This window comes from Colletotrichum phormii (genome assembly GCF_030913505.1).
Source record: "Colletotrichum phormii strain CBS 102054 chromosome Unknown BDP81scaffold_7, whole genome shotgun sequence".
Classification (NCBI taxonomy): Eukaryota; Fungi; Ascomycota; class Sordariomycetes; order Glomerellales; family Glomerellaceae; genus Colletotrichum; species Colletotrichum phormii.
Window position 1 is genome coordinate 1,389,987 of NW_026851449.1, and position 26,524 is coordinate 1,416,510.

Consider the following 26,524-nt stretch of genomic DNA (forward strand, 5'->3'; position numbering starts at 1 on the left):
TCAACCACATCTAACATTTGAACCGTCCACCTCTCACGCAAAGGCATTAGCAGCCCCTACAATGACGCCAGTGCCAGCAAGCATCCACAAATCCGTCTTCTTCGCCAACCCAGCCGTGTTCGTCACGCTGCTCGTCGCCCCCGTGACCCCCGTGCCAGGGGCGGTAGCCGATCCGGACCCCGAAGACGACGAACCGGTTGTGCTGCTGACGGGAGGCAAATCCTTCAGCACGCAGCTGGCGTAGGCGATAGTCTGATTCAACCAGGCGTGGTTGAGCTCGCCAAAGTGGTCCCAGGCCGACGCGCACTCGACCGAAAGCGAGCTCACGCTCTCGCTGTTGCTGCGCCAAAACGAGGCGGCGGCGCTCTCGTACGACGCAAAAGCCGTGATCAGGGCGGGGTTCGCCGTCGCGGACGCGTAGGTGGTGAAGCCGCAGAGCTGCGACGACTCGGTGACGCGGCAGTTGAAGAGGTCGGCGCCCGTGGCGGTCTCGAAGCAGGGCTCTACGAGCTCGTCGATGTAGCCTTCTATGGCGGCGCTCAGCGTGCCCGAGGGCTTGGGCACGTCAAAGTACTGCGAGAGGTTCTGCGTTGCGCACTGCCACGGGTCGCGGTACGTCGTTGTCGGCGTCAGTGAGGGCTCCATCGACGTCAAGGGCGGCGAAGACATGGAGGCGGATGAGGGCCCGGTCGTCGCCTGTCGGGCCACGAGGGTGATGGTGGAGTCCGAAGCGGCTGCCGCGGAGGCGCCTAGGATGGCGAGGACGGCCGGCTTCATCGCTAGGTTTGAGACTGGAGTCTGGTTTGGTATGATGAGGTGATTGCTGAAGAAATCTGATGGTGGTATGGCCGAGTGATGGAGGAGGAGTAAGATGGTAGAAATGAAGAGCGAAGGCTCAAGACAAGGGAAGAGGAGTCCAACAGCCTCGCGTCTTTGTCAACCGCAGCCATAGGTATATCTATACAAGTAGATGGGCCTGTTGGCGACCAGCCTGAGATCAAAGGAAATTAGCCATGTAGAACACAAGTCTGTTTGGTTGGTTTGATTTGCCTCCTGCTGTGCCGGCTGGGGGCGGAATTCTGAACCAGTTCGCCAAGACCGCGAGTACTACCCGACGTTGCGCCCCAGGATTCAGGAACAAATTAAGAATGCGACAACAATCAAGCATGTAAGACTAATAAGCTCAACCTCCCTGTAGCAACTTTTTGGCCTGGCCGTTTGTCATTTTCCCGCAGGATCACTCCCCAGTAGACCCCTATCAAAGTACTGTATAAACGGTCAAACTCGGTAACGAATCGGCTCCTTCAAAGCATGCCTACCACGCAAGCGAACACACCTTATTCACATTAACTCTAAGCGCCGTCCCCCCCCTCATCCCCTCCCTGTTCCGTTGCAGCCTTGGCCGCCTTCGTCTCCTCGAGGCACTCCTCCTTGCGATACTGTGGCGAATGAGGCCAGCCGTGACGTCTGAAAACCTCCTGAAGCGCCGGAACAGGATTCCTCGCCATCGTGCTCTCCGAATCCAAAACCTCGTACTCGTTCCACGGCACCCAGCGCAGCAAGCGGTACTCGGCCTTGAGCACCTTGAAGAAGTCGGCGACAGACCAAGCAGCGCCGTCGGCACGCCACTCTGCGTCGTCTTCGTCGTCGCAGTAGTCGTACGGGTCGTTCTCGATGCACCGGGGTCCGTCGCGGAGCCGGCCGGGACACTCAGGCCAGTAGACGACGCCAAGCTCCGTGTCAATCAAAAAGACATGGTGCTCGCTCATCGTCAGCCCGACGACGTGCTCGGGCACGTTGTCCATGATGGCGGGGCCCTCGGTGATGGTGCGAAGCTCGTCAATGTCGCTGCCGCCCTCACGTACCCAGGTCCCGTACGTGCGCCAGTCTATCCAACGGCCTCCAGGAGTGACTTGCGGTATCTCGCTGTCGTCGAGATCATCTTGGCGGACGTACGGCAGGTGCGAAAGCAGGCTCAGCACCTCGTCCGACTTCCCCAGCTCTTGTAGATCAGAGGCCAACGTCGGCCACCCTCCTGGCGGCGGGTGAACGACAGCTGACTCGGGAAGGTACATCTTGGTCAGGAAGGCAAAGAAGTCGGTCACGGCGGCGACGGTGGCCTCCTCCGAATACTCGACTTGTTCAAGGGTCGGCATCTCGTCTTTGCGTTGTGGTCTAAGATCCTAGCAACGTTGCCTGGAACAGCCTCGGCTTTGATGGGTTCTAGAGAAGGAGTTGTATGAAGTTGTATTTGCTGACCATGAGTCGAGCGAACCTTGGTTGAAAGAAGTGAAAAGTGAGGGTGGAAAGACGGTAGACAGGCTAGGAGGGGGTAAGGAGCTTTGTGCTGTGCCGCCTGTCTTAGGTAAGCGATGTTTCTTGATGTGACTTCAACTGTCAGGGGCGATCCTGATGATGATTCGGCCCCCGATCCTCCTTTTTCTTCCCCGGTCCGATCAACCTAATTCCAGCGCTAAGTTCATCTAGACTCCATGAACGTGCCATTGGTGGTCGGCTGACCGGGAAGGGTGCCCGATAGAGCGAAAGCTTTCAAAATCACTCAGTGCTGCAACCCCATCATAAACTCTCATGAGGCGCAGACCTCCACGGGGATGATAAGAAAGATCTGCAAGGGAGGTCCTGTCTGGATAGAGATGTGTATCTGTACATGAGAGATGTTCTCACCAGGTTTCTTGCCAAGACACAGGCCTCGGAAGGATTCAGCTTGAGTCGAGTGCTGCAGGTTTTCAAATGACGGTCATCAGGCAGCCTTCCCGAAGGCTTGGCAAGCAGGTCGAAGGGATGTGCCGTGTTGTGTGATTTATTCGATAGTTTACTGCAGTCAGCTTGACATTTTTGTGCCGCACAGTTAATTACCTGTGCCTTGGACTGCGAATTAACGACAGACTGAGAATGACGGGGAATTATCGTGATACAGCAAAGGAGAAGTACAGGGTTGACTCCATGAAGGGGCCAAAATGGGTGTGTAAAGTAGACCTTTTAGAATGTCTTCGAGACGATCGATGTAAGATAACCCATCTAAGCCTATTACGGCAAATAGCGGGCTTTATGTGATTGGCGCATGTGGGGTCGCGAGTTAAGCTTAACGTCGACGCACCTTGCCGCTGCAGGTGGTGTAAGTTTTCTCCTCCAAACACCGTCCTCTTCTACCAAGAATGCATCCTTCATAACTTGATTTCCGAACAGAAAAGGTACCTCCTGTAGCACTGAACTAAGTGCTTTGGAGAGGTGCACCTTTTTCTGACCAGAACATCAAACCAAATGGCGTCGTTTTGGTTGAGACGTTGAAATGGGCCAAGATGTTGTTTGAGAGAAGAGGTAGGCTCAGGCTGATGGAGAGGCGGGCGTCCTTCCGCGACGTGGCCGGATCCCGGAGGTGGGCTCTCCAGCCAGGTGCTACCCGATACTACTTACTGTAATAGGCTTACATGGGGTGCCGAACAGAGGTCCTCGTCTTCAAAGTAGAGACCCGGTACGCAGCTGAGGCCGGACACTCGCTCGAGTCCATGAGCTCCATGGTATCCGTAAATATCTTGGCTTGACGGTAGACTCCGTGGGATCCTCAGCCCTGTAAGTGTGGACGCGCCATACAAGGGAAGCTTGATAATGATACCTACCTTAGGTACGGAGTAGAGGTGCAGGCAAAGGAGAAGACGGAGCCATGGACGACGGTCCTGAACGAGCTACAAAGCAGTGTAGTGTCGCTGAGTCTCCTGAACATTGCTAGAGTCCATGTCTTCAACCTCCTGTCCGTTGTCCTTTCTAGTGACACAGTGACTGCAGTCGGTGCCGCTCATTACATACCTACTCGGTGGCCGGCGTAAACAATGAGGAGATACATCACGGCTTCCCTCGTTCTAGGGGCAAGCCTCGTGCAATGTGCCGTCAACCTTGACGGCAACCAGGTCGTCGAACCCGTGGGCGAAGACGACCCCTCTCCCATCGGCGACATCAAGACATACCAGCCGGACCAGCACGACTGCCCGCTTCCTTGTGCCCACCTTGAGAATGTGCACACTTGGGTCACCTACTTCTCAGTCGACCGGCTCCGGCGATGCCAGCAGCCCATGCTGCTACAGTTCTCGCCCACGCAGCCGCTGGATGATCCGGCCACCACCGTGCTCATCCGTGGCTGCACATTCGGCGGCGCCGACGGCGGGGAGCCCATCACGTCGCCGGGCAACATCAACTCGACTTTTGCAACGACCGAGGCCGCCAAGGTGGCCAACGAGACGGCTGCCAGCATGGGGAACCCGAAGAAGTCCGACACCCTGTTCCAGTCTTCTCTGGACCAGGCCCCAGCGTGCATGGTTCCAGGCGAGCAGGTCATCAAGACTCTACCGATTGCGAGCACCAGCAGTGCCGATGGCGACGGGGCCAGTAACGTGGGCGATGTGAAGCGTCTGCTTGAGGCCATGGGCGCCTACTTCAACGCGACTGATAACTGTGACGAGAAGTTCCTATTCGGCTACTACAAGCAGACCGTCGCGGGCATCTACATCGGCTCCGGCCTGGGCAAGGGCACCGTCGGTCCGGCCATCGATGCTCTGGCCGGACGCCTGCAGGCTGACGGCCGTGTGCCCAACCGCTTGGTCACGCAGCTCTGCGAGAGCGACGAGCCATCAGGCGTGTTTGGTATCGCCGTGGATAACATGGGCAACCTCGCCGCCGTCCAGCAGACGGCTGCAGACTGGCACGCCGGGAAGTGCGCCGCCGATGCCAACCTTGTGCCGTCGGGTGAGCTCAAGGGGGTGGCCGTCTTGGACGTTATAAGTGCGAACGGGCTCAACGATACTCTGAGCAACAACGGAACATTGTTTGGCAACGGCACACTGGCCACGCGGCGCAGGAGAAGCACGACGGTGCAGCTGCCTCACAAGAAGCTACACTCGCGTGCCTTTTGCTCCTACATCCAGGTGCAGTCCGGCGACACATGCACAACGCTCGCGTCTAGGTGCGGCATCAGGGGCTCCCAGTTCACGACGTACAACCCAAAGATAGACTGCGCAAACCCAAACGCCCTACAGCCGAACCAGTACGTCTGCTGCTCGGCCGGCGACTCAGGGGGATGGAAACCCGTTCCGGGCGATGACGGGACGTGTGCCACACATCTCATCGCCTCTGGCGACACGTGCCAATCCCTGGCCCTTCAGTACGGCCTGACAGTGGACGAGATCGAAGGCTTCAACAAGGGCAAGACGTGGGCGTGGACCGAGTGCAAGGACATGCTGATAAGCTACAACATGTGTCTGAGCTCCGGCAACGCGCCTTTGCCGCCACCGCAGGAGGGGGCGGCGTGCGGGCCGCTGGTGCCGGGGACCCTACAGCCGACTGACGGCACGTCCATAGCGGACCTAAACCCGTGTCCTCTCAAGGCTTGCTGTAGCAACTGGGGCTTCTGCGGGCCGTTCCCTGAGCACTGTGACATACACGCGCCCGAGGGCGGCGGGCCCGGCACCAAGCTGCCCGGCTTCCAGAGCACGTGTATCTCCAACTGCGGCAACGAGATCAAGCAGAACTCGGGCCCGCCGGCCAGCTTCTCCCGCGTCGGCTACTATGAGTCGTGGAACATGAACCGCGACTGCCTCTGGCTGCGTGCCGAGAAGGCCAACACCGACGGCACTTATACCCACATGCATTGGGGTTTCGCCGAGATCGACCCAAACACGTGGAAGCCTGTCATCACCGACCCGCACGGTCAGTGGGACGCCTTCAAGAAGCTGGACCTTAAACGCATCGTGTCGTTCGGCGGCTGGGCCTACTCAACCGAGCCGGCCACGTACAACATCATCCGCCGTGCCATCATCGACAACCGCGAGACTTTTACCACAAATCTCGCCCAGTTCGCCAAGGACGAGGGAATCGATGGCATCGATATCGACTGGGAATACCCGGGCGCCCCCGACATCATGGTCGACGGGCAGCCCATCGGGCAGGCCGGGGACGGTGTGGCGTACCTGCGGTTCCTGACTTCGCTGAAGCAGAAGCTGGGCACCGAAAAGTCGGTTTCCATCGCGGCTCCTGCGTCCTACTGGTATCTCAAAGCCTTTCCCATCGACCGCATGTCGGCCGTCATCGACTATATCGTGTACATGACATACGACCTGCACGGCCAGTGGGACTATGGCAACCCCAACGCCTTCGACTCGTGCCCGTCCGGCAAGTGTATCCGTAGCCACGTTAACTTGACTGAGACGCGCAATACACTGTCCATCATCACCAAGGCAGGCGTCGCGAATAACAAGATCATGGTCGGCGAGGCCAGCTACGGCCGCTCGTTCCGCATGGCCGTGGATGGCTGTTGGGGCCCCCTGTGCGATTTCACAGGGACACGCATAGAGTCAGACGCGAACCCTGGTCGATGTACAGCAACCAAGGGATATATCTCCTTTGCTGAGATCAACGAGATCATCACGCAGGGGTCGTACTCGCAGATGTTCCATGACGGTGACTCCAATACGGACGTCATGCTGTACAAGGGCGACTACGTCAGCTACATGACGCCCGCGACGAAGCTGACGCGGCGCGATGACTGGAAGACGCTGAACTTTGGCGGGAGCATTGACTGGGCCGTCGATCTGCAGACGTTCGGCGACGATGACATGAAGGTTCCGCTGGACCGCGGCGGCGACACGGGCGACGAGGGCTGCGTGTCGGGCGAGGACAGGTCTACAAACTCGGGCGACCTGTGCGAGTTTACTTGTTCCCTCGGCTTGTGCCCGGATTCGCTGTGTATATGCGTCACGAGGGGCGAAATGCTGCCAATTCCAGCGGAGAACCCGGTTCAGGGAGACATCATCGCCTGGGACGACACCGACGTCGACCTGAACCGGCTGTGCCGCTTCGCCTGCTCGCACGGCTACTGCCCGTCCGAGGTGTGCACGACGGCGGTGGTCGACGAGGACGAGGACGGCGGCGTCATCGAGGTCGGCTGGAGCCCCGAGAACCCAAACTACTTCAACTACACCGAAGCGCGGCTCGCCAACGCCAACAGGTGCCTCATCTACCAGAATCCCAAACTGAGGGACGAGGCCCAGTTCCAGTGCTACTCTTACTGCAAGTCACAGCTCGACGAGGCCAAGGAGGAGGGTCGAACCTCCAACTACGGTTGCATCGGCTTCTTCGCAACCAAGGACTATCCCAACGGCATCCCCTGGGACAAGTACCCGGGCACGTCGTACTATGTCGCGCCCGGCACCTGCTCTTGCGACAACTACCTGATCAATGAGATCGCGGACACGGTGCTGGAGGCTATGCCCATCATCGCCCAGATTAGCTGCTATATCCTCATGTCGTCACTGAAGCTGGTGCTAGACGTGGGCGCAAGCCTGATCCCGGGCGTGGGCAAGATTCTAGACGCTGGACTCGACATGGCCACCACGGCAGCGCAGATGGCCGCATACCTGTACCCCGAGGAGGAAGACCCCGAGGGTGCCTTCTCCTGGTGGCTCAGCCCGTGCGGCGGGACGGAATTGGTGCCGGACGAGATCAAGGAGATCTTTGGCATCCTCAGCTCCGTCGCGGACGGAGCGTCGAGCTTCAAGAAGCCCAAGACGTCCAAGGGCAGCGGCAAGAAGGGCGACGAGGCAAACCCTACCGACCGGTCCAAACCTAAGCAGGGCACGGGCAGCGGCGCCAACGGGCTGGGCAAGACGCAGCCGGGCAGCGGTGGCATCCGCAAGAGGTGCAACATCCCCAAGTCGCAGTCGACGCTGCGGCTGGGAGCGGCAAAGAACACCATGCGCCGACAGTCGTGCGTGGCCAGCAAGACGCAAAAGGAGGAGCTCATCATCACGTCACTGACCTACGGCGCCCGCGCAACCCAGGTGAAGGCCACCTGCAGCGCCGCCTGGTCGCAAGCCTGCTACCACTACAGCAGCGTCATTCGCAACAACCAGGCCTGGGCCACCCTGACGTGCCCGCAGGCGGCTGCCACCACGGCCCATCGCCAGGACGCCCAGGCCACGGCCACCTGGAGCAGCCAGCACCGCGGCTCCGGCTGGACCTCGAACCGGAACCGCCAGTGGAAGGCCTGCGACCGCGACGAGTACCCGCCGGCCTACCTTCTCGACGCCAACAGCCCCGTCATCGTCAACTCGGGCGTCGACCGTACCGGCCAGCTGGTGCGCTACATCCCGGACAAGGACAACCGCAAGGCCGGCCAGATGTGGAAGGGCGCCTGCTTCGCCAGCACCCTCAAGGAGCTGTCCGACGCAAACTTTGACTCGGCCATCAGCCGCGCCCCGGCGAGCGCAAAGCACATTAGCCGCCCCAACTCCCAGCTGCTGCGGACGTACGTGGCCGTCGGCGTCAACACCCACCCTGAGTTCACCATTGCGTCGTACGGCCACTCTGGCAACCCGCCGGCCAACGACGGCCTCGGCGATAACAAGTGCTGGCCCAGCGGCATCGCCGCCAACGACCCGGGCTTCTCTCTGTTGACGTACGATGCCTACTATGATACGCACCCCATGCCGTACCGGTATGATCAGGCGTACGTGCAGGGCGCCAACGGATCGTGAGTGTGCGACGCTGTCTCTCGTTCATCTTTTCTTTGTGTGGAACTGTGATCAATGGCATTGGATATGACCTGGAAGCATGGTATTAGCAATCTTGTTTTCTGTATATTTTGGGTACGAAATTGAAGATATTTTTGTACGTTTAGGTTCAGGATTCTTAACCTATTTACTTTTTTCTACTGATGGTTGCTCCGCTTTGACACGTATCACCCACCTTATCTGTACTTGTACCACCCCGTCCGCGGCGGAACATCTCCTAAATCAGGCAATGTGTAAAAGTCGTGTGTAACGATGTAGAAGCAAATGACAGGGAAGAACAAGGGGGATGCGACTTGGCTTTCCCCCGGGCGCGCTAGGACCTACTTACCAGACAGTCGGAAGAACCATCCCCTTATACGGAGCAAACAGGTGGTGTGGGTACGGCCGACATCTAGGAGTAGGGCGAGGAAAGAAGCAGGATGGAAATCAGGTGGTTTACACCACGGACGTTCATCACATGCCGGCTTGTTCAAAAATCGATGCTCGGAACTCAATCTCACAAGGTAGTTAGTTCATTGGGAAGTGATATTTATTGTCAGGGTTCCTTATTGACACGGACAGAACAGTCATGTGCTGAGGGAGACGATAAAGATGTTCTTGTGATTGATGAACATTATGTGAATTCAGTATAAACGTTGAATACGGCGAGCTGATCGTTATCGAGCTTTCAGTGTCATCTAGATTGATCTAGACAGCTCTGTTCAAATCCGCCCACACCTCGGTACTGTTATCTCTACTCAATCCCGATAGCAAGCACTTTGTATGTTGTGTAGCTTTGCGCCGCTGTTACACCAACGGCGACGCACAGTGACACTGACAGCTGAGCACCGTCGAGGTCCCCCCTCCCTGATGATCAACGGGCTCAGCGTGACGTGGCTCTGTGTTCCCTTCATCCTACCAATTCCACTAGAGCCGGAACGCCGAGACCAATAAAGTATTTCTCGAAAAGAACCAAGAGGCAGACCCGTGAAGGCTCACTCCTCACTTCGGGCACGCTTATACACTGGGTGCTCAGGTGCATCTAGCTCCGAGGCCGGTCTCCTCCGATTTGGCGATGAAGGGGACGCCGCGGAATCGGTAGACTCACTCCGGGATTGTTGGTTGGAGGTGTGCCTTTGTGTGTAAGTTCCACGCTGAAGAAACTCTGTGATGACTGCTTCCGTGCCAATGACATTTGACGATCCCCTTACAGTGATGCCCGCATCAACCTCGAGCTTCAATGGTCTCGGCCGGCCATTTTCGTCAATCAAGGGGCATCCAACTGTCCAATCTCTTTCATAAATGGCATCGACTATCGCTTTGGCAATGGAGTTCGCCTGTGCCGCAGGCGAATAGGGTAGGGCGATGAGGTTATTATCGCTGGCCACGTCGATTCGTGTTGAGATGCGCAGGGAAATGGGTGACGAATCTTCCTCTTCCTCTTCCTCGTCTGCATCTAGTAGGATCGAGTCTTGCAGGCAATGCGAGGTCCGTTGACTGCATTGGCTGCTGTGAGTACCATCCCGCCTCACGAAGTGGGATGCAATGCTTCCAAAGACCGTCGGTTGTGCCTGCGGCGAGTATGCTGGAGGCTGAGGTTGTCGCCAGGGATCGTTGTCCTTGGGTATTGTCAGAGCGTGAAGGCCTGATAGTACAGTAAGCTGCTGGGTCTGAAGGCTTTCGGTGGCTGAAGCCATCATCGGATATGGCGGTGAGTAGAGGAGAGATGGTGATGATGTAAGGTACGCAGCAGTATCGTCAGAGTCCCAGGTTTTGGCAAGTTGAAGGACACGGCTTTGAATCGTTTTATTTCCGTCTTTCCTCTCGGAATGAAGATTTGGAGTGGAATAAGATGCAATGTCCATCAGAAATGAGAAGAAGGAATAGTCGATATATACCTACTTCCTCGAGCATATGACAACACATTCAGGGTAGGACAAGGTTTCTTTAGCGGAGATGTGACAGAAAGTCGCCAGACATGGGAAGTAACATTGAAACTCAGCTTTCCCTGTTCTGTTGGTAGAACGGGACGTTCAAGTGGGCAGTGCCTCCCCATTCTAGTGTGTAGACCGGAAAGAACACCAGGCAAGCACAATGGGCCCCGTTCCATCACTCATTCACAATCCATCATCTCTCACTTTTTTTCTGTTCAGCTCCATCCACCTGGAGGATATTCTTCCATAGACACACGGTGTAAGCGCAGAAAGGCATGTCCATCAACAATGAGCCATGGTGAGCTTGTTTGAGCTCCCAGAGTAGGCTTAGTTGGGCCGACTTCCCGCAAATCTCCGTTTGACCCAGGCTTGCTCTCTCTGCTTCTCTTTGCTCGGACCACACCTTTCTGGTCCCCGGCAGCGAAACGAAGACCCAAGCATTCGGCGCAAGAACAAGGGTGTGGCGGATCCCGACGATGCTTGTTACGCCAACAACACGCCAATCGAAAGGAACAAATTAACCCAGATATATTCCTCACAAGAGCCAACTTCCCACATGGCGAGGGAACATGCCCCCATGCCTGAACAGGGCAAGACGGAAGATGACCGGCCCTCTCTGTAACAATTGCCAATGGGAGCAACCCCCCTGGTCTCCGGCGTATCAAAAAGCCGGACCAACACTAAAGGAAAGTTTGACACTTCATACGGCTGAATGGCGTTACGAGTTTATTGTTCTCCCCGGAAAGCTGCATTGCTGATGGCTTGGAGTAGGGGCGGAAGGGGGGTGGAAGAGAGGTAAGGTATGCCGGCGGGGGCCCACACGGAGCATAGGACCCACTTTGCCGAACGCCTCTTCCCATTGTGGTGGCACGGTGGGCGCCCCCGATTGACATTGTTCTCGGATGTGTGTGGGGCAACGTTGCTATTGTCCAACGCCTCCGGCCCATCGCTTCGCAACCACACCCGCCGGCTGAGGAATCGCACCGCCCGTCGTATCCCAGCGCCAACCCGTCCCGAAAGCAGTTGGATCAAGTCTCGGATATCCCAGCCATGAACCACTCCTTCGGTCCTTCCCACCCCTGGTGCATTTTACCCTTCCCGAATCTTCTGAGCAAGATGAAGAGATCCTCTTCACTCACCCCAGCAAATCACACAGCCTCCCCTGCCAGACCACTGACTCCGGCGCCGGGCCATTGTTGGCGTGGTTGGAACTGGTCTGATCCTCAGCTGTTGGAACACCTTGTGACTTATTCCGGCGTACATCGATATGTCCAAAAGGCGACGTTGGTTGACTGCGGCTGATATCAGAGAAGGCCCTCCCAAATGTTCCCACAATTCTTCTCGGCATGGACTTCCATGGTGCCAGGCTCATTCGAGGATTGGCTTTCTTGAAGTTCATCTTGGCTGACGGGGGGCGTTGACATTGCCAACCACCCTCTACGTTGACGGGTAGGCAGGCAACCCGGCAGAGTTTCCCCCTGTCTCCCAGAATGCTGGCAGCAAGCCCGCGAAGCAATGCCATGGCAGAAGCAGTGAACTTTGCCGAGTCCGGATGCTCTTTCCAGGGTAGTGCGGAATGAGACCGGCCTCACAGGTCCCTGTTGTCTTCGTTCGCTCGCCTAGGGTTGGGTGTGGTGGCATATCGTACCCTGGGCTTCCATCCGCTCCAACGCTTCTGCACTCGGCCGTAAGGACGAGCAAATCCCTCAGCGGTGATTGAAAAAGAAAAAAGAAAAAAAGTTTGCCAAATCGCCAGAGAATGATCTTCGTCATTCCATCACGAACGCGCTGGCTTGTGATGACACAACGTAGTATGCCGACTGCATCTGCATGTCATCTGGTAAGGGTATGTGTTCGTTGGCCATCTTGCAAATTAACATGCCATGAACTACTCTAGCTTCAGGCTCATCGGCCATATTGATTGCATGTTCTAGAATGATTTCAAAGGGCTGACAGATCCAATCATCAACTCACTGTCATCGGGTCACCAACTACCCACCAGCCACCGGGCTCTTCAGGTAACGTACCACGTTGGTCTCCCCAACTATGATCGCCGATTCGAGATCCATTATTCCATATTCTCCGACTTCCCGTAGACCGGTGTACGCCTCGTCACTTGGCTCGGTGTGATGAAGCCACCTCCACCGGTCTAACCCCCCCGACGATGACCATCAGATGCCGACCACGAAACGCCAACATGCACGTAACGTGGCGATCATGAACTAGTTCCAACTGCACATTCTGCTGCCGCTCGACCTACTCGGCATAGTGCCGACCAACCACGCAAAGGCACGGCAGGTCCCAAACATGATCCAGCGTGGTGGCTTGGCAGAGCTAAGCCAAGACTGTAAGGCGGGCAGGTACACATGTTCATGAGAAGAACATCGGCTTATACCTTTCTTCCGCTGAACCGCCATCCACCAAATTACGCAGTTGACACGGCGGTATCCGTAGATTGGTGTCAATGAGCCCTCTGATATTGATTAGCCCTCAAAGCAACAACTACAACAACAACTTCATGTGCCGGCGCGAGTCCGCTTGCAGCATTCATGATATCCACTATGAAAACCGAAAGTGTTTCGAGGTCGCTTTCTACAAACAGGCCACCTCCAAATGCGATTCGGCCGTAGACATGAGTGGCTCAAGCGCACAACGACTTACACAAATCATCGTTGAGACGGAGCTGCTTCCCCTCGTCTCTGGTTGGGTACCGTTGGGATGGTTTGACCTAATATTCCCAGGTTAAGCCCAAAACCTAAGCCCCCCACCACTAACCTCTCCCTCACTCCTTTCTCTCTTGTCCTTGTGCTTGTTTCCTTTTCATTCGAACCACTCCCATGCCTCCCCGTAGATGAAGATCTCATCGTATGCACGCTACTACCACGTATCTGTGTCACAAGCTTCACAGGAGCAGCGCGCCACCCAATCAATTCTAGGAGGAAACGACATGGAGACAAGATCGGGGGTTTTGGGGTTACACACGGGATACCATCGTGCTTCACTTCGGTCGATACGACTATCCCAAACGGGAAGCGTGAAGAGGAAAGTATTCCGCCCAGCCAGGTCGAGTCTGCTTCAGCCTTATTGTCGCGAACTTTTGTGTAACATGTTAGTATGAGGTAACTCCAGGAGTCCAGGTATTTTAACGTCAGCTGAGGTCAGCCGTTACCATTCAGTCGACAGCGAAAAGAGGGGACCGTCCAAGCGGAAATCAAATCGTTGCTGACATTGATCACTTGACACACTGGCAATGACAAATGAAACTCATGAATGAAAAGACTTCGGGATGGAATGCCAAAGTTCACATTTTTCGCTTTGTGGAGCTAAGAAATGCCCATTCTCTCACCGTTACTTGCGCAACGCAAACCACCCCGGAGAATCGTCAACTTCGGGAACAGAAACCGGGCCGCAAACCTTGCTACTGAACAATGCCCTCCGAACTTCATGGACCGCCACGGGGCCCCAGAGACGCATTCATCGACGGAAGACTTTCCATATTCCCGTGGTTCCCGTGTTTGCGGCCCGGGGTTTGTGTGACGGTCTCCGGAGGTTAGAGGTCTATTCATGTCTTTATTTGGGTACGGGGTGTGCTAATGCGATACGTTTGTTCGGAAGAAAGGGAGACAAGATGGGATATGAATGATGATGGTTCCTGGTACGCGTATCAAGATGCTGGAGAAAGTGACACAGGGAGGATTCAATGTCTTTGTGCTTGGTCGCAGAATATTACGAACTGTTTGACGACAAGTAATGTCTCAAAGTGAAATATTGACTGACAACCACTTGCCTAGATGAATTCATAAGCGTGTAAGAAAATAACACCTCCACCCAAGCGTCTCCTTCGTCTAAATCGAGAGTACATGGCTGAATATGAAGAACCACGCCAAAACCCAAGCAATCACTCACTGATCATTTCCCAGTACATACAAGACCACAAAAATACAAAAACACGAATTGCCACCAGCACTGCTACATATATGAAGCGGAAATGACAAAAATTGAAAGGGACGAGACTCGAACTCGCGCGGGTTGCCCCACCAGGAAACAGATGTTAAGCTGACCTTAACCTGGCGCCATAACCAACTCGGCCACCCTTCCGTGTGAGGTCGCCCAGCTCCGGTGGATTGCTCCACAGAACCCGGCGGGCATTGTGTGACGGCTGCATCGAGAAAGGGTCCTATATAGGATCAATGCTGTGTCTTGGAAAGTCGACGGCATCGCTCTCATCGCAGGTTGGCCGCGATACTTTTGGCACCCGTTTTGTGACACGTCAATTTGGCGGAAAGGGGTTTCTTTCGCAGGGTTCCTCCGACCGGCGGAAAGTTCTTCGAAAAGGTATACTCCGAATTAGACTTTCCGTCCTGCATGCTGAAAGTCCGACTTTGAGTCTACGGACAGTCAGTTTCTGTCCCTATCCGAGGATACAGTCAGGCAGCGTGTCAACCGCTGTAGCGCCCCGCGTCATGCGGTTGAGAAACATGTCTAGGATAGCCCGCCCGCGTTGAGACTAGGTTCCTTCTAGAATCTCGTCATCTGCGAGGGGACGTCCCGAGACACGTCGTGAAATTCAGGCGGTGAAGCTTGATAGAAGTGCTAGCCGTTGTCTGGTCCACGTCTTCATTGGTTCACAATTGCATGTCGTAGACGTCAAGTTCGTGAGATCCTCGTCTCTATTGCCAGTAGCCAAATGGTCTACCTATCTACAAATCATGAGCTCTCTCCAAGCCCACCCCTCACATCATCCCCATGCCCAAAGATAACCTCTGAGGCCTGTCTCCCCCGGCTAATTCGCCTCTGCCACCCTCAACCGCGCAAGAGATGGTCGGCTAGAAAACCAGGAAAGAAAAGATGTTGAAGTTCTTTTGTTTCCCCGTTAACGCCGTTGTAGATGCTTTGTTCCCCTTTCGAACAATCCGAAGGGTATCTTTCTCATAATGCATTGCTCTTTTTGTGACTTTGGAAAAAAAGAAAACGAAAAAAATCGCTTCAGGATTTGTTCCTGTGTAACCCGCTTTGTGTCTTTGTTGAAAGACGCCACCGCTCCCTTGTTCCGATTGTTTTTAACACCATTTGACATAATATGAAAAAACGATCCTACCAAAAAGACCACGCCCTCGTGTCTTGATGTTGTTGTTGCCTTTACCCGAAAAGGCTGGAAACCGGGATTCGTTGAGAACCGTACGCCATGTTTGAGTGCCTGTCCGCATGAATATCAAAATTATTATAAACGTCTAGGTCGTTGCAATGCAGGAAGCTTGTTGAAGAAATCCTGCTCGGTCCAGTACTAAATGACTTAGAACTTGAGAGTCTTAGGCTGCTCCCAGGTGAAGGTCTGGTTGGTACCGAAGTGACCGTTCTTGGCGGTCTGGAGGTAGATGGGGCGGTCCAGGCTGAGCTCGCGGACAATGACACCGGGGCGGAGGTCAAAGTTGTCACGGATGATCTTGACGAGCTCGTCGGAGGTCTTGTCGGAGGTGCCGTAGGTGTCGACGTAGATGGAGAGGGGCTCAGCGACACCAATGGCGTACGAGAGCTGGACAAGGGCACGGCGGGCGAGGCCGGCGTTGACCAGGGACTTGGCGATCCAGCGACCGACGTAGGCAGCGGAGCGATCGACCTTGGAGAAATCCTTGCCGGAGAAGGCACCACCACCGTGGGCACCCCAGCCACCGTAGGTGTCGACAATGATCTTGCGACCGGTCAAACCGGCGTCACCCTGGGGGCCACCAATGATGAAGAGGCCGGAGGGTTGGATCTGATGAATGTTAGCACGGAGGCCAGGAAGTAGCGCAACATTGTTGGACTCACGTGGTAGACGGTCTTGTCGTCAAGGTACTTCTCGGGGATGACCTTCTTGATGATATTCTCCTTGATCTCCTTGCGGAGCTGCTCGGTGGTGATGTCCTCAGCGTGCTGGGCAGAGACGACAACGGTATCGACGCGCAGGGGAACAACAGCACCGTTGTCGTGCTTGTACTCGATGGTGACCTGGGTCTTGGTGTCGGGGCGGAGCCAGGGGAGGGTGCCGTCACGGCGGGCAGCGGACATGGCAGCGTTGAGCTTGTGGGCGAAGAGGAGGGTGAGGGGGAAGAGCTCAGGGGTCTCGTCGGTGGCGTATCCGAACATGATACCCTGGTCACCGGCACCGAGCTGCTCGAGGGCCTTCTCGTAGTGGAGACCCTGGGCGATATCGGGGGACTGCTGCTCAATGGCGACGAGCAGGTTGAGGGTCTTGTAGTCGAAACCCTTGGCGGAGTCATCGTAGCCGATGTCCTTGACGGCGTCACGGACGACCTTCTGGTAGTCGAGCTTGGCCTTGGTGGTGATCTCACCGAAGACCATGATCATACCGGTCTTGGTGGCGGTCTCGCAAGCGACCTTGGAGAGGGGGTCCTCTCTCAGGCAGGCGTCGAGGATGGCATCGGAGACCTGATCGGCGATCTTGTCGGGGTGACCCTCACCAACAGACTCGGACTATATCGGGAGTTAGCATGGGTATTCGGCATAAGGACGGTCGGCAATTAGCGACCGAAAGATTTTGCTTACGGTGAAGAGGAAGTTGCCCTCGTTGTAGTGCGTGCGGCTGGCAATGCCGTTGCCGTTGACACCCTTGGTAGCAGACATCTTGTATAGATATGTGTGGGAGTGTGTATGTGAAAAGATGTGAAGAGAAGAAAAAAGTTTGAGGAGTTCGGTGCCGTGAAAAAATACCGACGCGGGGTTCCGAGGGGCTATGAAGACAGCAATGGGTAAAAGCTACTTCTGGATTCAATGGGTCAGCCGTTTGTTCTCTTTTCTCTGGGTCTGCGTGGAGCGAAGAGAAGCTCAACGCAAAGTCAATTGCTTACCTTTTGGGATGGAGAGAAGGGACACGGAGGAAGGTGAGGCTTGTGGATGTAGAAGGAGGAAAGAGTGCGAAAGGAGGAAGAGGAAGATGTGGCCGTTCGGGTTTTAAAAGAAACACAAGACGAGCAGCGCGACCTGGGGATGGGGACTTTGGGACCCGACTTGGGACTTGGGATGGCCGGTTGGGAAGAAAATCTCGCTCCTCACTTGCTCCTCACTTGCTCCTCTCCTCTTGCTCCTGCTCCCCTCTAAGGTACCTCCTCTGTACGGGAGTATCTGGATGTACCTTTTGGTTCCGTACCAAAAGCTCAAGCGGATTTGAGGCACTATTCGTGGGAGACATTGGCCGAGGAGCCGGGCGGTAGGGAAGGTACCCACACAAGCATAGTAAATTAAGGTGGTGGGAAGGTATATTCGCCGGTCAACCCCTCCATGTCTATGTACCAGCCCTGTCGAGGGGGAGGGTCCAAAATTCTCCAGATTGCGCCATCCTCACGACTTCTCTCCCTTGACCGCCTTCACCTTCGCAGCATATCTGTGACCTGTGTCAGTCAGGCACACTCTCATTAGCAGAAAAGGCACCGTTCCAAACACTCTTCAGGCCACATTACAGCACCCCCGTGTACCGCTACGGCCACCGCTTGGCCGGTGAGTTGCGGTTCAACAAGATAGTGGTATCAGGGCGGCCTGGCTTGCTGGCCTCTTCCTCAACTGCCCGTAGAAGGGAGCAAAAGCTCGGATTTACACAGTCACCAGGATACGCACTCCAACGAGAGCAGCGGTGATCGTTCCCCGAGGGAGCTCGGGCTTCCTCTGTTTCGTCCTTTCCATTTTCCCCCTAGCCTTTTGTCCCTCCCGGCCAAGGCCAGCACAAGCCTAGTGGTGTTCAGAACCTTATCCTCGCCTCATAAAACTAACATTTGTATAGGTAAGCAAAGTACGGGACATAAGAAGCAGTGCATCGCGCAATTGCTGTGGACAAGCACGGGAGCTGAAACTCTCCACGGGAACTTTGCTGACCAGAGACTGTTTCTTTTCAGACTCTTCTAGTTCTGTCTTTCCTACCAATGCATTGTCAAGCAATGACAATCCGCAAGGCGCCCCTTTCTTCCTGGATAAGACACGCGAGTTGATCGATATTCCGAGACTGAGCAATAATGCCCCCTGGTCAAGGTTCGGAATGTCAACGGCACGCGCACACTTCTCGGCGACATTCCCATCCTCTAATCCTCCATTCTCATGTGCATCTGAATGTGTCCTCTACAATAATAGGTAGTGACTCCCTCGGCGTATTCCTCCTGCAAAGACTCGCATTCCGAACATGACTGCGAAGCCACCCCTCCAATACCTCTGGAGACAAGTGAGAAACCCCCGCCGAAACAGGCTAATCCCAACTAGGAGCTAAGCTGTATGACATCTCTAATGAGCCTGGTGAGAATATGCCCCTCCCGCGCTCTACACGTGCGAGCGGCATTGGCCCGTAATTCCGCAGTAAGCCGCCCGTCATTGTTCTCACTGTCAGCCTTTCAGAGAGAATGGGAAGGGGCGGGCCACCTCATTCGAGCTGGCATCCTGTTGTCTCTTATCGCAAGCTATCGCCGCCGGCGCGAAGCAAATTTTTTTAATCTTTTTTTTTTTGCTTGCCATCCATCCCCGGCACCGGCGCTGCTGTTACAGTGCAACCTTGTCGCATCCAATTTTTCTTCACCTCGTTGCTCGCCGAATAGCTCACCTTAATCAGTGAAGCTTCTCTACCTTACCTCATCTTACTTGATAAGGTACCTTTAGGTACGGACACTCTGGGTCTCCCACGATCCTAAAGTGGCGCGCAAAGACAGACGCTGCTCATCAACCGCGACCCTTGACGCGTGCCCGTTCCTGCATGGCGGGGTAAATTTCCATCACTCCTCTGCCAAAAAAGTCTGCGACAAGTGACTGCCGATCCAAGGCCACCATCACCACCACCACCATCACCCACCCACCCACGCGAACCGCTGCCGCTGCCGCTACCTACTCTACCACACGATACTCACTCACTGCCAGACTAGTCAGGCGCTCGATCAGGAAGAAACACACAGCCTCTTCTTAGCTCTGCCCTTACATATCTGCCCGCAAACCTCGGCCCGCGAAACGAACCACCCATCGTATTCTCCCTCCCGAACGCCATCATGTCCAAGTACGGCGTCATGGTCATGGGCCCGGCCGGGGCCGGCAAGGTCAGTTCTCAAAGACACCCCCCCCCCCCCCCCTTCTTCCGCTCCGTTGCCCGGTCTCCGTGCGGGCATCCAGAGCCGCCGTCCCCTACGCCAGCCGCAGCGCCGGCTACGCCCTCCTCCAAATGGCCTCCCGAAAGCTGACATTCCATCCGACCAGTCCACCTTCTGCGCCTCCCTCATAACCCACCTGAACCTCAACCGCCGTTCCGCCTTCTACGTCAACCTCGACCCGGCCGCCGAGTCCTTTGAGCACGCCCCCGACCTCGACATCAAAGACCTCATCTCCCTCCACGACGCAATGGAAGAGGTCGGCCTCGGCCCCAACGGCGGCCTCATCTACTGCTTCGAGTTCCTCATGGAGAACCTCGACTTCCTCACCGAAGCCCTCGACAGCCTCACAGAAGAGTACCTCATCATCTTTGACATGCCGGGCCAGATCGAGCTCTACACCCACATCCCCATCCTCCCGGCCCTCGCCCGCTTCCTCTCCCAGCCGGGCAGCCTCGACATCCGCCTCTGCGCCGCCTACCTCCTCGAAGCGACCTTTGTCGTCGACCGCGCCAAATTCTTCGCCGGCACCCTGTCGGCCATGTCCGCCATGATCATGCTCGAGATCCCGCACATCAACGTCCTCTCCAAAATGGACCTCGTCAAAGACCAGGTCCGCAAAAAGGACCTCAAGCGCTTCCTCACGCCCGACACGGGTCTCCTCGACGACGACCCCATCTCCATCGCCGCCGCGGGCGGCGAGCCCGACGACGGCCGCGGCGAGGTGCACGATCGCGACCTCGTTATGCGCGGACGGAGTTTTCAGAGGCTGAATCGGGCTGTTGCGGGTTTGATTGAGAGCTTCAGCATGGTCAACTACCTGAAGCTGGATAACACGGACGAGGACAGCGTCGGGGCCATTTTGAGCTATGTGGATGATATTATTCAGTACCACGAGGCGCAGGAGCCCAAGGAGCTCAAGGATGCGGAGTTTGACGAGCCGCAGGACGACTGAGCTCGGTTCTTGGTTGTCACAGGAGGCAGACGAGGCTGTTTCCTGATACCCAGGGCTTGCGTTTCCATGGCTTTCGCGTGGCTGTGACCGTGGGAGTGAACATTTTCCAGGCGCCTGAACCCCCAAGATGAATGGCAGATTGACGAAAAAACAGAAGGTTAGGGAGATATAGATGGTTGCATAGCGTTGGCGTTGGTATTTGTTTATCCATTGAACTCATTCATAATTGTGTCCGACAACAACATTCCTTGGCATTGTCCCTCTGCCTGCCACTGTAGCGTGTATCATTTGCCTGCTTGGTCCTGAGCCGTGACGGAGCTTCTCGTCTTCAATCTTCCGTCAGCTATGCGATGCTTATCCAGTCTCGTGAACCCCATTCCATGGTACTGTAGTCGTCCCCATGGCCTTGGGCGTTGTTACCAACAGGTTGAATATCGCCATCATGCCCAATTGCGTAGGCCTTGTACAATCATATCCCCCCTTCTCCAAAACAATCCAACGTCTTCCTTTCCCCGGGGTATATCCCACCATTCGATTTCCAGCAACTTTCTCCCAGACTGCTCAGCGAAGTTTCTTCTCTCATTGTGTCGTCCCCCTCACCGATACTTATTCCCCTGCACCTTCGTCTCCTCCTCATACCGTCTATACTCACTAACCCAAACATCCTTCGCAGCAGCCGCAAACCCAACAACTTTCCCGCCCAAAACAACAGCGTCCCTCGCCGTCTCAAACACGCCCCTCTGCCACACCGCCGCAACGACAACAACCACCCCACCCCAAAACGCAAGCCGCAGCACCAGCGCCGTCCAAAACGCAACCACCCGCCGGATCCAGTTCAGCACGATGACCGTCGCGGCCAGCAGCGCGAGCAGCACCGCGAAAGACACGAGCTCGGGCGACGAGTGTAAAAAGTCGAGCGTCGCGTCGACGGCGGGCGCGAGGTACGGGTAGAGCTCGTCGAACGCGCGGGAGGCGGCGCTCAGAGCTTGGGATTTGAGGTGTTGCAGGGGCGAGGAGGGGTGCAGGGCGTTTTTGTGGATAAAGTCGGCGGCGTCGGGGGGGAGGAGGGAGCGCAGGAGGAAGTTTGTGATTGAGGGTTCGGCCATCTTGAGGTGTTGATTGTTTTCTTGTCCTTGTTGATTTTCTGTGGTGGGCTTTGGGCGGAAGCTTTTCCTCAAAGTTTGTCTCGTCGTTGGAGTGATTGGAGCGGTTGGAGCGGTTGTAGAGGGTTTGTTGATACGTGTTATTTTCCCCTGTTACGTTCTTTCTCTGGTTTCTCGCTGGTCTGCTCGTGTGTTGTAGCTATCGTTTCTTTTGCTTCCAGTCGCGTGCGTGCTTTCTGTTGTGGAGGAGCGTGTGTGCCTCTTTGATGCCCGTCACCAGATGTACCCAACGAGAAGATGCAGTCTTTGTGTCAAGATGATGTTCGCAGCTCAGAGCCTGAACACTAATAAACAGACACGAAAAGAAGAAGAAAAAACGGTTGCGGTGAGGTTTGGCGAACCGGGTCTCTGTGTGGATGGGTGGAGGGAAAATGGAAATGGGCCAGGAAGGAAGGTGGAGTTGGACCCTTGGAGAGCGCAAGCAAAGCAAATCAAAAGCACGAGCACAAGCAAATGTGGTGTGCACTCAAGAAAGTGGTGTGTTGGAACTTGGTGCTGCTTTTCTCCCCAAGTGGGGAAGACAGATGAGTGGACGACGCTAAACTTGCGACGTTCATTCCCCAAGCATGTGGGAAGGGGACAAGCACCGACGTGATGACATCTAGACAAGGACACCAGGCGCTAGTGTTAAATTTAAAGACCAGGGCTCAAACATTCTAAACGTGACTACAACTAGTACTCGAAGAACTCATTTGAATTGCAATGTACTTTGTTAGATGATGCCAGAGCATGTGCTCATGCAAGGTAGCAAAACAGGAGATACCCGGCCCAAGTCCCTTGCGCTCGAGCTCCAATCCTGGGTGGCAAGGTCCAGCTTCGACTCTGAGGAAAGGTGACAGGTCAGTCTTTAGAAATAAGTCTAGGACAAAGTCCCTGAAATCGATTAACTAGGGAAATGAGTGAATAAACACGTTACTGCTCTTATTGAGAAAATGAGATATCCCGGAATAGTTGGCAAAAAATAAGCTATTGCGTAGTACTCTTGAACTAGGCTAAAGACTCGAAAGGTAAACAAGAACCGTCCAGGTCTCTCTTTAAATGATACACGCTCCCAGCACTGGTATTCTTGAAGAAACGCTTCAGACGTCGAGTCTTCTTTGGAACAAAGGAAAGGTAAGCAGCTCTTGTGCAGATGAATAGACGAGATACAAGAAGAGAAATGTACCAGCTGATACGCAGCTGTAAGAACGTACAAGAAGGGTATCGAAGTCGAAATAGGAAATGAATCGTCAACCGATTTGGTTTGCGTGGAAAATGACAAGCTTCCTCCGCCCAGCTCCGTTCCCCCCTTCAATCGCAGCCTCCCACTTTTCATTTGACATTATCAGTTATTCGTTTTAGACAACAATGTTTGATGTCCTTGACCTGTTGCTGTCGCTGCGTCATGCAGCCTAGCCCCTATTACTGTTTGGACTCGAACGGGTCCAATAGATCATCGACATGAAAAGAACAATGAAACCATTATGAAGTTTCGCCCATGCCCTCCAAGATCCGGCGAGCCGTATCGATGCGTCTTCTGTACATCCGACTCCCCGATGATGCCTTACCAGCCTCGCTCATTGCGAGCACGCACCTCCCAAGGCTGGCAACGAAGCGTTCGACAAGGATCTGGTCCTCCTTGGCCAGTGCTTCCATGGGCGCAAGCTGATCAGGAGTATGCATACTCTCCTTGTCGCATATGCTAGCGGTCTCGCTCATGAGAGCATCAGAAATCGTCTTCAGCTCCAGCTCGGGAGAGCCCTGAGGTGTAAGAACACCGACGCTAACGCGCGCCTTACCCACCAACGGGAAGCTTCGGTTGGTACCCGTGGAGTCGAAGGAAGCAGTCGACGGACGGTGACCCATCGTTGCTTGGGTACTCATCGGTCGACGGTAGGCCATGGAACCAGCGCGCGCGCGTGTCCTCGGTTCCTCCAGAACGTCCTCGCCACCCATAGTGCTGCCAATAGTTGACCGCTTGGCAGTTGGGGGGCTCTCAGTGTGCTCACTGATCGGGCTGACGCTCGGTGGAGTAAGAATACCGTGTCTCAGGTCCTCGCTAACATCGTTTGTACTGATTCTGCTGCCTCGCCCCGAGCGAGCCGTGGCAAAAGACTCAATGGTTGAGATAGTGTCGCCGCTGCCTCTGCGATGGTGTGATCTTGGCCGAATCGACTCATCCGACGTCATCGGTCCGCGGGTCGTCTCGACGGAGCTTTCGGAACTAACGCTGCCCCTACGCTGTTGGCTCAGGTTGCCCAGTGCACTGTGGAGGAAGAAGTGTTCGTAATCGAAAGCGTCTTCTCGATCTTCGTGGGACAAGAAAGTCTGGACCGTATCGTGGTAAAGGGAGTCGCCACTCTCGCTGTCATATCCTCCTCCCTCTTGGACCTGCACACTATCTTCGAAGCCATCTTCAGTGTGCATATCAGAGATATCGTCTTCGTCATCGTCAACTGCGTCATCCTGGTCCTTGTTTGCCTCCATAGCATCGAGGGCCTTTTGTCGCTCTTCCAGCCGGATGGCTTCTTGGGCTGCGTCATACTCGTCTGCCACGGACTCGTTGTCTTCCACGATCGAAGGCTCCTGTAGCTCGACTAGTACATCGGATGGGAACTCCCGCTCTTGGACCAGCCCGTCAACACTGACTGCATCGGCATTCCATGGGTTCTTGTCCGACGTAGCAGTCAAGGGCGGCGATTGCTGATCTTGAGATTTGGCGTACCACTGATCAACCTGCGCATGAGTAAAGGGGCTTGGCGTTCGTAAACTTTGGAGACTGCGTCGTCGCATTGTGTCCGCGCGGGCCTGCTCTCTCAGGGACGAGATCTTGCCTTTTAGATCTTTTACCTGTCCCTTCAGATCGCGCATCTGCGCTACCGATGCTGAGCGCACCAAAGGTCGATCGCGGCTCGAGGAACTGAGTGCCGGGCTCAGCAAGCTTTCACGCTTAGTATCATCGCTTCCTGAGTGGATCTCTTGTGCGACTTCATCCTCGCCAAGGGGTTCCAGGCTTATTTCTTGGGCCGCCTTGTAACGGGACTGACCCTCCCCTCCAGAGTTCAGGCGTTCCAACGTAGAATCGTGAACGTTCTTACGCACGGAGTACGGTTGTCGATAGCCTCCGGCCGCTCCCATGGCACTGGCGGACCTTCTTGGGACAGTGCCGTTATTGCCTGTGTCGTAGTTGAGAGACGTATCACTCAACATCCTTGCGTGCCCGTGAATAGACGTTGGCGATGTTGCTGATGAGGCAGGGCGCAGAATCGTGGGAGACGGGGTCGAGTTGTTGCCGTCGAACGAAGACATGGAAGGAGTTGAGATACTCAAGGAGCTTCGCGCTCTCGACAAGTTGCCTTCCATGGTCTGGAAATGTCAGCCTGCCCTTCTTACTATTTCACCGGAGCCAAAACCTACCGTCAGCCTCCGCTTGGCATTCGCCAGAATCTGCTCCGCTCGTCGACTGATGAGCGCGGTCGAGTACCTGTTGGGGTCGTCGAGAGATTCACTGGGTGGTCGATGTATGACGTGTGCCTGGTGGACAGATACATCCTCCGCATATGATTCTGCCACACTCTCTTCGTCGTCGCCCTGGAAGTTGCTGTCGTCGACGCTTACGGTGTCGTCAAAGTCGGCAAACATGGCGTTGTGATCTTGAGTGGTGGTGATGGTGCTCGTGGACTCTACGGAAGACCGGCGCGAACGCGTCGCTTGAGCCGCCCGTTTCTTCAAGCTTTCAAGCATCTTAGTGGGTGATTGTGGCTGTCGTAAATCGTCGCCGCCTCGATTATTGGGCCTTGACCAGATCACCGAAGTCGGGCGTGATCTCCTCCCGGGCGTGCTCTCGGCCTCGGTTACCTCACCAATATCGGACAGCATAGTTCCGTTTCCGTATATTATTGGTGTCGTAGGAGTGATGGGGCCGGCGATATATGCGCTGGGAGGGAATTGGAACTGCATGTTCATATCGACAGCATGCGAATTCTTCCACATTGTCAGCGGAGAATGGGACCGGTCGGGAGAGGGCGAGCGATCGTAGTCGGGTAGAATCATGTCGGGATTCGTCAATGTAGGAGAGGCAGGCCGCGGGGGATACGATGAGGTGGAGCTCGAGTGAGCATGGCCCGCGTGGGCGTTTAAAGTCTGAGTTGCCATTGTTGTTGATGGCCAGAATTGGTTGCAAACGACTCAGGTACCGTTTGTGCAGCCTCCTGCGCAGTGTTTGATCTAAGCTGCAAGACGTTGATTGTCGTTGCAGCGGTCGTGGAGTCTAGCGACACAAAGCGAGTCGGTCCCCAACGGGACTAGCTGCAATTAACCGGTAAACTTTCAAAGGCGCAAGAACCTCAATGGACAGTCACTCTTTGTAAACAATAAGCAACAGTCAGGACGAAGGCATCTGGGCAAAGTTTCGGGCAAAGTCAAAACGTTGCCCACGTCTGCTTGGCCCGTGGCCCGTTCGGTCGTGATTCGGATGGATTAAGAGTTGGTTTCCAGGGTCGAGCTGGTTGTCAGGTTTGCAACCAGATCAGATGAAGCTAAACGTGCTACAAGCAAGTCGCGGAAGTTTTGGCGGGGTTCGAGGCAAAAGTGCAGGTTGAACAAGAACCGTCGGAAATGTCGTTGAGAGTCGGTCTCCTTGGGGCACCGCCGTAGATATGCGAGATTGGGTGGTGGCTTTTGCGGGCGCTGAGTGTAGAAGCGTGGCAGCAAGTGGGAGTCCGTTTGCGGGAATAGAGACGTCGTTCGTCGTATACATGCGCAAAGGCAGCAAACAGGCTGCAGTGGCCGGGGTAGGTGGCCGGACCGAGGAAGTCGAGGTGCC

General features: G+C 55.3%; 8 protein-coding genes and 1 non-coding gene across 9 annotated transcripts; 2 read left to right on the forward strand and 7 right to left on the reverse strand.

Annotated features, from left to right (window-relative positions):
* Nucleotides 1-33: 33 nt before the first annotated feature.
* On the reverse strand, nucleotides 34-777 carry BDP81DRAFT_448408 (uncharacterized protein; the record flags this gene model as incomplete). The annotated part of the gene is made up of 1 exon (XM_060592294.1): nucleotides 34-777. One exon carries the CDS (start codon nucleotides 775-777, stop codon nucleotides 34-36), a length of 744 nt encoding a protein of 247 aa, XP_060446970.1.
* Nucleotides 778-1,065: 288 nt separating this feature from the next.
* On the reverse strand, nucleotides 1,066-2,535 carry BDP81DRAFT_206954 (uncharacterized protein). The gene has a single exon (XM_060582619.1). It carries the CDS (start codon nucleotides 2,154-2,156, stop codon nucleotides 1,353-1,355), a length of 804 nt encoding a protein of 267 aa, XP_060446971.1. The 5' UTR covers nucleotides 2,157-2,535; the 3' UTR covers nucleotides 1,066-1,352.
* Nucleotides 2,536-3,848: 1,313 nt separating this feature from the next.
* On the forward strand, nucleotides 3,849-8,543 carry BDP81DRAFT_392963 (glycoside hydrolase family 18 protein; the record flags this gene model as incomplete). Its single annotated transcript, XM_060587779.1, has 1 exon — nucleotides 3,849-8,543. The coding sequence occupies one exon, from the start codon at nucleotides 3,849-3,851 to the stop codon at nucleotides 8,541-8,543; it is 4,695 nt and encodes a 1,564-aa protein (XP_060446972.1).
* Nucleotides 8,544-9,284: 741 nt separating this feature from the next.
* BDP81DRAFT_405387 (uncharacterized protein) lies at nucleotides 9,285-10,322 on the reverse strand. The gene has a single exon (XM_060588934.1). It carries the CDS (start codon nucleotides 10,256-10,258, stop codon nucleotides 9,554-9,556), a length of 705 nt encoding a protein of 234 aa, XP_060446973.1. The 5' UTR covers nucleotides 10,259-10,322; the 3' UTR covers nucleotides 9,285-9,553.
* A 4,169-nt stretch (nucleotides 10,323-14,491) lies between these two features.
* BDP81DRAFT_t135 lies at nucleotides 14,492-14,590 on the reverse strand. Its single transcript has one exon. It is a non-coding gene; the product is annotated as a tRNA-Leu (tRNA).
* Nucleotides 14,591-15,785: 1,195 nt separating this feature from the next.
* BDP81DRAFT_448411 (S-adenosylmethionine synthetase) lies at nucleotides 15,786-17,116 on the reverse strand (the record flags this gene model as incomplete). Its single annotated transcript, XM_060592295.1, has 3 exons — nucleotides 15,786-16,247; nucleotides 16,301-16,966; nucleotides 17,039-17,116. The coding sequence occupies 3 exons, from the start codon at nucleotides 17,114-17,116 to the stop codon at nucleotides 15,786-15,788; spliced, it is 1,206 nt and encodes a 401-aa protein (XP_060446974.1).
* Nucleotides 17,117-19,294: 2,178 nt separating this feature from the next.
* Nucleotides 19,295-20,730, forward strand: BDP81DRAFT_207023 (GPN-loop GTPase). The gene is made up of 2 exons (XM_060582620.1): nucleotides 19,295-19,554; nucleotides 19,712-20,730. The coding sequence occupies exons 1-2, from the start codon at nucleotides 19,507-19,509 to the stop codon at nucleotides 20,555-20,557; spliced, it is 894 nt and encodes a 297-aa protein (XP_060446975.1). The 5' UTR covers nucleotides 19,295-19,506; the 3' UTR covers nucleotides 20,558-20,730.
* Nucleotides 20,731-21,153: 423 nt separating this feature from the next.
* Nucleotides 21,154-21,663, reverse strand: BDP81DRAFT_448413 (uncharacterized protein; the record flags this gene model as incomplete). The annotated part of the gene is made up of 1 exon (XM_060592296.1): nucleotides 21,154-21,663. The coding sequence occupies one exon, from the start codon at nucleotides 21,661-21,663 to the stop codon at nucleotides 21,154-21,156; it is 510 nt and encodes a 169-aa protein (XP_060446976.1).
* A 1,518-nt stretch (nucleotides 21,664-23,181) lies between these two features.
* On the reverse strand, nucleotides 23,182-25,854 carry BDP81DRAFT_316208 (uncharacterized protein; the record flags this gene model as incomplete). The annotated part of the gene is made up of 2 exons (XM_060584157.1): nucleotides 23,182-25,065; nucleotides 25,117-25,854. 2 exons carry the CDS (start codon nucleotides 25,852-25,854, stop codon nucleotides 23,182-23,184), a joined length of 2,622 nt encoding a protein of 873 aa, XP_060446977.1.
* Between the last annotated feature and the right edge of the window lie 670 nt (nucleotides 25,855-26,524).